At 36.6% G+C, this 10447-nt stretch overlaps 1 protein-coding gene across 6 annotated transcripts in view; it reads right to left on the reverse strand.

The window, feature by feature from the left end:
* LOC106883526 (DENN domain-containing protein 5B) overlaps nt 1-10447 on the reverse strand; it is a 189698-nt gene that overhangs the window by 67087 nt on the left and 112164 nt on the right. For all 6 annotated transcript variants that reach the window (XM_052966691.1, XM_052966693.1, XM_052966692.1 and 3 more), the window contains exon 8: nt 8782-8872. In XM_052966691.1, the coding sequence (XP_052822651.1) occupies nt 8782-8872 (91 nt within the window). The remainder of the gene's footprint in view (nt 1-8781; nt 8873-10447) is intronic.

The following is a 10447-nucleotide window of genomic DNA, read 5'->3' on the forward strand; positions in this document are numbered from 1 at the left end:
CCTGCTTGCTTTCATATCATGTGACAGTTTCATGTGAGAGTTATGGACATGCAAGCAGTGTCCATGTCCAATCTTCTGTGACAAGTGAAGGTTGGCAACAGGAACAACATCCAGCTGTAGAAAATCTGCCTCAAGAAATACCATCTGACCCATGCAAACATGAGAAAGTGGATGTTAAATGATGATGTATGTGCTTCTTTAGTGTATGCCATATCACTCATGGGTGTCGACTGCAACATGAAAGCAAAATTGTGTGTTAGATGTTATCGCATGTATTTCTTTATTTCTTTGTGCCAACTCCGAGACAGTGCACAGTCCTGTGACCTGCAAAGTTCACAGATATGTCATGCATATCTGTGACCACCAGTCTTGAACATCCCCATCGTGTTACAGGAAGAAAAAAAACATAGTAACAGATTGATCTATTTGATGAAAACAGTGGCCTACAAGTTTTAGTTGTCTTTCATTATCTGGCTGATGGACAGGAAAGATCCATATAAGGACTTGTTTGGTATATGGTCGGCATAAGAGATGTTAAAAGCTTTGCACAAAAGTTGAGTGTATGTACCATCTTGTGATCCTTATCAGGCCACCATAAGAAACCAGCATTCAAAAGCATAGAATAGAACAGCGGTCAGGTGCAGAATATCCTGCTATTGGTACCATGTAACCCAGTACTACCTGTTTGATGGTCAGGTAGTCAACAACTAAACTGGCTCCTCCACCTAGCTTTCCAGGGGAGGAGGTTGTTGTGGACACTCTGCAGGACAAAAAACAACACTTGTCAAAGGACAGATGAGCTCATAGTAATCTAATGGCCATCCACAAACACGGTGTCTTTTAAAAACATCATGTGGGCTGGTAAACGTTGCAGCTGGTCCAAGACCATAGCCACAAAAACTCCAATATAAGTACTAAGAAAACAATGTTGACCACCAAATACAAAAACAAAATGGGTTTAATTTTGTATAAATACACTGAATATGTTGTAACTGTTTCTAATTGTATGGAGAATGTCATTTTTAAATGACAAACTATAAGAAATAATTAGAATGGATTATACAAAACCATACTGAGATCAGTGTCTTCATCATGGTTCTTACAATGGTCAGATCTAACCATTATACCTTTCAAACTTCTTCAACTGCTTGTCATATCTGTTAAAATGCTTGGAATTTCAAACTGAATTCTTCATTCAAACCACAAGAATTAATTAGATTAACTCTTGAAGCTGCGATGTCACTTGTTCTATTTAAACTAGAGTGAGTGTGTGTGTGTGTGTGTATACACACATGCACACACATGACTGCCCCAGAGATTGAAGTCACACCTACTAATCAAGCTGCAACATTTAACACATATTCACAATGTTATTGTCCTGTGGAGCAATTAGGGAATAGAAATTTCCATCCAACCAAGATGAGGACAATAACCTCAATAAATCAATGAATAATAATAATAATAATCCTTTCTGCTGGTGGCACAAGAGCTCAAATTTGTGGGGTGGACACTATATTGACCCCAGTGTTCCACTGGTACTTAATTTACTGACCCCGAAAGGATGAAAGTCAAAGTTGACCTTGGTGGAATTTGAACTCAGAACGTAAGGACAGATGAAATGCCACTAAGCATTTTGCCAGTTCTGCTAGCTTGCAACCTTAATAATAATAATAATAATAATAATAATAATAATAATAATAATACGCACTGGCTCTCATGGCATCTGATCTTAATTGATTGGAAGTGTTATCATGTACATTATTTTGTCTTGGTATAAAAAAAGATGGGCTGTAGCAAATATTCTGCTCAATACCACAGATTTGCTTGTCACTTGTTTGACCGTAACCAGTTGAGCATGTCCCTTGCTGGCTGATGATATGTGCATCTCTGATCACGAGCAGAAGTAGTGGGGGAGCATCATAGCCATGTGTCAAAAGAAATTCTTTGTTGGTTTGAATAATTCACCTCTGGAAAACATGGGCGTTTCGTTCAACATCCTTAAATAACCCTTATTCAGGGACGTTTTGAGCGGGATGGGTTATCCCACCTGAAGAAAACTTGGCCCCACCTACAAGGTCATGTGCTATTTATCTTGATATTCAAATAACTGGTTCTTTAAGTAGAAGGGAAAGGAAAATATCTTGAGGGACAAGTTTTACTATTAACGTAATTAGCAGATCAAACTGGTCAGTCACAGACCATGGAAATTACACACATTCTTTTACAACCATCCTGTTTATGGTAGATGTGAAATTGTTGGCATTATTTGAAATGAGCTTACTAGACTTTGATCTTTGCCAGGCAAGCTAGCAGAATCATAAGAGTATTGGATAAAAGGCTAGCATGCTAGCGTGTCCTTCAGTTTTGAGTTCAAATCTTACCCAAGTCAATTTTGCCTTTCAATGGTATCTATTTATCCAATCTCCACATGAGTTTTATTTTAGATCATTCCAGATCTGAATAGAGCAGATTTCTTCCAGAAAAAGGGAGAAAATTAAGAGTGGGGAAAAGTGAAGAATCAGCCTCAGTACATGACTGGTACTCTGAAAGGATGCAGACACAGCTTACTCAACAGGATTTGAATTTAGAATACAGGCACTCAAAACAATTGCTGCAGAGCAATTTATCCAGCACTTTAATTCTTGGTCTACAGCACACTACTGCTGGATGTCAACCCCAACTTGGGAGCAAATTTCCCTCCAGGGGCAGTGAATGTGCATGTGTGTCTGTGCATGGATGTGTACATGTAAAACCCAAATGTTGAATATTAAACAATGATTTGATATAGAGGGAATGCCAAACCTTCAAAGGTTGATCCTATCCAGTTATCAGCAGAGATTTTAATAATATAAAAAAGGATTTGAAATGTTTTTAAAGTTTTTGCTAATTAAAAAATTAATTAAAAATAAATTCTACCAAATGTTCATTACAGTGGTTTGTGTAGGAAGCTAGAAATATGTCCACCAAAGTATTTATTCTTAAAACTTTTGAATAATCAATGTGTCATAATAGTACTTAACGAATAGTGAAATCACACTATAAATGTGTAAACTAATTGATTTCTGAATGAATTAAAAGAGCAGATGAAATTACTTCTGAGTATTGATTCTGCTTTAAAGTTTGAATCTAAAAGTGTTCAATAATAAACAAAGTAAAAGATAAAACATGATATGTAAATTAAATTTACATGTTTAAAAAAAAGATATTTTTCGATAAACAGAAAAGAGACGAAAGAAGCCCCAAAGTGCTAAAACCATTCTAGAAAGGTGCCAAGAGTCTGATGTAAAATAAATTGTTCTTTGTATTTATTTGCTTCATAGCAAAGTTCTTCAAGAAAGAAGACGTATCATTATATCCACTGTCCCTGTCTTTTGCAGTTCTCTTCTTTCTTTCTGCTTCCTTCCACATCCATTACATGTTTATTCCGATGCTGTATGAATCTCTCTCTTGCACATTAACATCTTGTTCCTCTTGAAAACAGGTTTCTTCTCCTCTTCACGCATCAGTACCTCTTCCTTCATGCAAACTAACATTACACAGGTCAGCACATCATGCTTGTGTCATTTCTTTTTTTTTTACTTTTGCACAGCTTTTGCAGGGCCCACATCTCACTACCATGCAGCATTAGAGTTCGTACACATGCATCATACAATCTATTCTCTGGTCAGAGAGAGAAAAAGCGCTGTTATTGTAGAAGTAATAGCATGCAGAACTTACACAAGCCCCTATTTTTATTTCATGCTTTCAGAACAATGCCTCCCTTTATTGCTGATTAGCAATCAGCAACATCTTTGGACCTTCTGAGCATGACAAAGATTTTATTTTATTGATGCTTTGAAGGATCACAATTCCAAACAAAGACTTTGGTCATTGTCAACTTGTCTTTGGTTCCATTATATTTGTTGCGTACTCATAGATCACACTGAGTACACAAAGTGATATTTAATCGGATTCCTTTTTCTGCATATTTACAGTAAGGCATCAGTCTTGTCTTCTTTCCTCCTGAAAGGAAAATTTAAATCTTTGCTAAATTTACTCTCAAGTCTTGAGCCTAGGTTTTATTTCCATGTCTGGAATTTCTTCTCTAAATACTCACAGTTTCTATTATAAGGATCAGTACTTTACCACATGGAAGTTCTTCCCATTGGCAGTCAGTCTTAAACTCCACAGTTATGACTATAAGAGATAAGAGGGGACTCGGGACTGAGCATTATATCTGCTTGCACTCTAAATTCCTCACTGAATTCATTGCCAACCCTCATTTAATTCACTCTGTTCATAGCTTGCACCTACTCAGAGTTTTCTTAGCAACCACCAGACAAGTGAACATAGTATTCAATCAAAAACCATCTATGGACTAATGAATGCTAGATAGAGAGGTTCAGTCTTGATTAGAAATATCTCTTGCAACTGTCTGACTACAAAGAGTACATCAATGGTACTATGTCCTGGGACAAATCCAAACTGTGTTGTATGACACCTACCTGAATTACGGTATTTGATGGCATATAAGATGCATTCCCTATACCCCCAGGTCTCAAAGCAAACAAACAAAAAAAACCTACCCTGGGTCTTGTGTGTGAAGTTGGGGCCTATAATACATGCTTTAATGCACTAAAGACATTTTTCTCCTGAAAATGTGTTGTGGAAATTGGGATGCATGTAATATGCCTGTACATCTTTTATGCTGTCAAATATGGTGTTTGGTTGACAATGTGGGTAACTAGCATGAAGCCTGTTTCACCAGCTGTTTTCAGCATATCACCAACTACACCAGATGCTTCTTGATTTTCATATACTTGATTGCCATTTTCACCATATAACTGTCTACCTTAAATGCTGGTCTCTCTGCTGAATATGGTTCAAGAACTTCATTAGTCTCCACCTTTTTTGCATCTCAATCCATCCAACTCTTATCACCTTCATTGGGTGATATATTCATCACCAGGGAAACAATACAAACAACCATCAGTCTTCTAGCTCATTTCCTAGTGAGAATGAAATCTATCTAGCTTGCGTGTTCACCTGACTGGAAAGTGACAAAGGTGCTGATTGCTTTCCTGGAGTTTATGTTGCAGCTAATTGACTTGCATAGCAGAACTGTGTTTTGATTCCTCCTCATTTCTAGAATCACATCTGCATCCAGAGCCAACTTACTCTACAGTAGACAGCATGGAGCTTCCCAACATGTCCCATATTCTTGGAAAGTCCTCTTACAACAAACTTTTACAAGAACATTTTATATAAATATATATTCTAATATACCTGTATTAAAAACTGAAAAAAGATGTACATTGCTCATTATTTAGGTAAATGTCTGCCTTAGAAAACCTACCAGTTGTAGGATTATAGAAATCTGTTCATGAAGAGTTGAACATTGTAAAATTTTCCAGTTGGTAACCTAGATCAAAACCTTATTAGGAAAGTTAATATTAAGAAAAGTGTCTGAAACTCAACATTGGAGTGAAGTGAAGGTCATTATCTGCATAAAACATGAAGAATTTTTTTTTTTTTTTTATTAAATGCCAAAACAGCTTATTTTCAATGAAACGGGCTCCAATCCTACACAACTACACAACCCAAAGTCATTTAACAAATGACAAGTTTCTTGTCACATCTATGGTTTTTGTTTTCATTCACACTAAGGAAAGAAATTAACTAAAGCTTTTTATAATTACATAATGAGGACAATCTTTATAGTATATTCCACAGGAAGGGTGAAAACTAACACCTCAAAAATTAATTACTAGACAGTAACTAAAATAATTAAAGATGCTGAGAAGCATGTGATGAAATTACTAGTTATCTATCAACATTTGTTTATCACAGCAGGAGATTTATTAAATATTGATAGGAATTAATTAAATGATAATTTGTAATTAAATAAAAGAACATATGGGTTCCAGAAATCTGTGCTAAGTACAACTGAGTACTCTAGCAGTAATATTTTGACAATTGAAAATAAATTTCATTTCATTTCTGTCTAGCATGGGTTGGACGATTTGACTGAGGACTGGTGGACCAGGAGGCGACACCAGGCTCCAATCTGATTTGGCAGAGTTTCTACAGCTGGACACCCTTCCTAACGCCAACCACTCCGAGAGTGTAGTGGGTGCTTTTACGTGCCACCTGCACAGGAGCCAGTCCAGCGGCACTGACAACAACCTCACTCGAATGTTTTTTCATGTGCCATCTGCACAAGTGTCAGTAAGGCAATGCTGGTAATGAACATGTTCAAATGGTGATTTTTACGTGCCACCGGCACGTAACCCAGTCAGCTGTTCTGGCAGAGATCACGCTTGGATAGTGCACTTAGCGCTCAACTGGCATGGGTACCAGTCATCGAATTTGCGAAGTTGATTTGATTTCAATTTTAATTTCACTTGCCTCAACAGGTCTTCGCAAGTGGAGTTTAGTGTCCAATGAAGGAAAGGTACACATAAGTGGGATGGTTACACCTCTGGCATAGGCCATGGGTTATGGTCTCACTTGGCTTGCCAGGTCTTCTCATGCACAGCATATTTCCAAAGGTCTCGGTCAGTAGTCATTGCCTCAGTGAGGCCTAATGTTCGAAGGTCATGCTTCACCACCTCATCCCAGGTCTTCCTGGGTCTACCTCTTCCACAGGTTCCCTCAACCGCTAAGGTGTGGCACTTTTTCACACAGCTATCCTCATCTATTCTCGCCACATGACCATACAATCATCTCTCTTGCACACCACATCTGATGCTTCTTAGGTCTAACTTTTCTCTCGAGGCACTTACACTCTGTCGAGTATGAACACTGACATTACACATCCAGCGGAGTATACTGGCTTCATTCCCTGCGAGCTTATGCATGTCCTCAGCAGAGACGGCCCATGTTTCACTGCCATGTAGCATGGCTGTTCATACACATGCATCATACAGTCTACCTTTTACTCTGAGCGAGAGGCCCTTTGTCACCAGCAGAGGTAAGAGTTCTCTTAACTTTGCCCAGGCTATTCTTATTCTAGCAGCTACACTTTCAGCGCATCTACCCCTCACTACTGACTTGTCCCCTAGGTAACGGAAGCTATCAACTACTTCTAGTTTTTCTCCCTGGAATGTGACAGAAGTTGTTCGCTGCACATTTTCAGTGTTTATTGCTCCTGAACATCTGCTTCAAACAAAAACTATCTTCCCAGTTAGCCTTCCTTTGATATTGCTGCACCTCTTATGTGTCCATAGCTCACACTGGATACATCTTATGGAGTTTCTACCTACACCTTTTCTACAGATCGAGCAGGGCCATCTACCTGAAGGGATTTGTGGTTTGTCTGCCTTCCTACTTATATATATTAGTTGAAATTTACAGAAAACCAAAAGACGAAGACAGGTGTATAAACAACAAGCAGGTGTATTAGTCTGACGCTTGGGAAGGTGAGAAAGTGTTTTACGTTTCGAGCCTACGCTCTTCAACAGAAAGGAACATGAGGAAATAAACAGAGAAAGAACAAAAATACTTTTGGAGTTAGCGGTCAATCATGAAATTATCATAAATTTAATGTGACATTATGAGCTAATCTAAAACTGATCACATACATTGTCAGAGGAAACAATTTCTTAACTGGCTGCAAAGACATACCTTGCTATTGGAGCACTACCTGAAACCAACACCTTGTTGTTTTGTAAGCAGATAAATGTTAATAGTGAATAAACAACCAATATCTAGGTAGGACATACAAATACTGCTTCTTCTCTAATGACATATTTGTTGTTATTAATCTACTCTTATCTTATTGACAACGTCTGATGCGAACCTGTTAATATGATCTTAATAATGTCCAACACTTGGAAATAGGAAGAATTTGGTACAAAATGTGCAACAGTCACTACTGCACTTCCTTAACAAAATGAAAGTCATAAAAACAATATTTCACTTTTCTCATTGAGTAAATATTTAGAAAAACCCATCTTTCATATTGTATGATTCTTTTTGAAGCATCAATGAACACATTTGGAGTAAAACACAGAAGACTTTTAAGAAAAGGTGGATGTATTCAAAACATTGAGGAATATTCCTCCTTTACAAATTTAGAAAGTGTTTACAAGATTAAAAGTTTGAGTGTCTTTAAAACTGTATCAAGCTACAATTTTAAAGAAATACAAACAGTTATCCAGACTGTTAGACATTGGAATATAATTCTGAAGTAATCTAAAATCTTTGTTCCTTCCTTTACAAATTGACCATGTACTTACAAATTTAACAAGTGCTTGCAAGACAAAGTTGACTGTCTTTGTATCAAGTTATGATTGTAATGTTATTCAAATGAAATATACTGCTGAAGCAATATATTCCATCAATTTTATATGGTGATCAAATTCTTTTAATGAAAGAAAAAGTAGACAGTGTTAGTCAAAAAAAAAAAATATATAAAAATAACAAAAAGATTAATGATAAATAATTACAGCATGGAAAACACATATTGCCACTCAAAAACACACAAAGACTTCACTAAAACATTATTTGGTGTTAAAACTTGTCATCATCCCAATTGTGACCACTGACGTGGTTCCACTGCATCTCATGAGAACCTGCATCAGTACCTAGATTGCAATTAGTGAAAACAAAAATTTCAAAACCAAATAATAAATGTTTGTGTTTTTGAATAGCTAATTTGTCTTTCATGCTATAATTGTTTTACTTTCATCACATTCACTGATCAAATCACTTGTCTGGCAAATACACCATCCAGATTAATGAGGTTTTCATTAAAAAAAAATTTTTTTATAAGCAATTATAAATTTGATATTTGCCTACCTCCCTTTGTTCAGGTGTCAGTTGTATGTGCTCAGAATGTTGTAAATGTCGATCTTTCCGCCTCCATTTGGCAGCTTCTTGCATGCGGGTCCTAAAACAGACGATTTCATCGTATCTATAACTTAAATCAAAAACCTTATAATATAGAGCTAAATCAGAGCTTTCCAAACATGTTATATAAATGACACACTTTTAAATAAAGTTTTCATGACATTGTGTTTGGTGCAGGCATGGCTGTGTGCACTTTTGAGTTCAGTCCCATTGCATGGCACTTTTGGTAAGTCTTTTGCCAAAGCCTCTGGTTGATCAAAGCCTAGTGAGTGGATCAGGCAAATGGAAACTGAAAGAAGATTATTATATGTGTATGTACATGTGTGTGTGTGTTCTTGTCTTGACATTGTGTGATAGTTGTAAACAAATAATATCAGTATTTACATTATTTACAGATATTATTTACAGATATTTGTCCTCATCTTGTTTGTTGTTAACACATTTCAGCTGATATATCCTCCAGCCTTCATCAGGTGTCTTGGGGAAATTTCGAACCTGGGTTCTCATTGTTAAGGTATTTTTCAATGTTATTATTATTATTATTATTATTATTATTACTATTATTATTATTCAGGTCACTGCTTGGAATTGAACCTGTATAATAATAAGAATAATAACTTCGAAAAATACCTTAGGAATGAGAACCCAGGTTCAAAATTTCCCCAAGACACCTGATGAAGGCTGGAGGGTATATCAGCTGAAATATCTGTCAAATGTAAATAATGTAAATAATTACTCATCTCTTAAATATAGAACTGTAAATAATATCAGTGTCATAGACGGGGTGAGGCAGGGCATTAATTTACAATCTTCTACAGAAACCTTATTTGAATATAGACGAGGGTTGGTGACAGGAAGGGCAACATCCAGCCATAGAAAACTTGCTTCAACAAATTCCGTCTGACCCATGCAAGCATGGAGCAGTGGGTGTTAAAACAATGATGATGATGTTATTAAATAAGAGGGAATAATTATTAAAGATTTTTTTCCTTTTTCTGTAACTGAACTTAGATCTGATTAAATGTCTTTCCATCACCATTGTTGGTCATTTTATTGTCCACTTTCCCATGCTTGCACGAGTCAGACAGAATTTGTTGAGGTAGATTTTTCTAAGACCGGATGCCCTTCCTGTTGTCAACTGCCACCTGTTTCCAAGCAAGGTAATATTTTCGCTTGGCTGAAGTTTTCTTTTTTTATTATTTTTTTTTTTTTTTACAAAAGACTGGAAACAAACAACAATGTTTATATGATGGTGATGCTCATTTACAACCATCACGTGATGTCTAGACAAAGGTACATACAAGCATACAAACATATATGATGAGCTTCTTTTAGTTTCCATTTATCAGATCTACTCACAAGACTTTGGTCAGCCTGAAGCTATAGCAGAAGACACTTTCCTAAGGGGCCACACAGCGGGACTAATTTTAAAAAAAAAAAAAAGAAAAATAATAAATAACAGAAGTGGCTGTGTGGTAAGTAGCTTGCTTACCAACTACATGGTACCAGGTTCAGTTACACTGCGTGGCACTTTGGGCAAGTGTCTTCTACTATAGCCTCGGGTCAACCAAAGCCTTGTGAGTGGATTTGGTAGATAGAAACTAAAAGAAGCCTG

Source organism: Octopus bimaculoides, chromosome 3 (assembly GCF_001194135.2).
Source record: "Octopus bimaculoides isolate UCB-OBI-ISO-001 chromosome 3, ASM119413v2, whole genome shotgun sequence".
In the NCBI taxonomy this organism is placed as follows: Eukaryota; Metazoa; Mollusca; class Cephalopoda; order Octopoda; family Octopodidae; genus Octopus; species Octopus bimaculoides.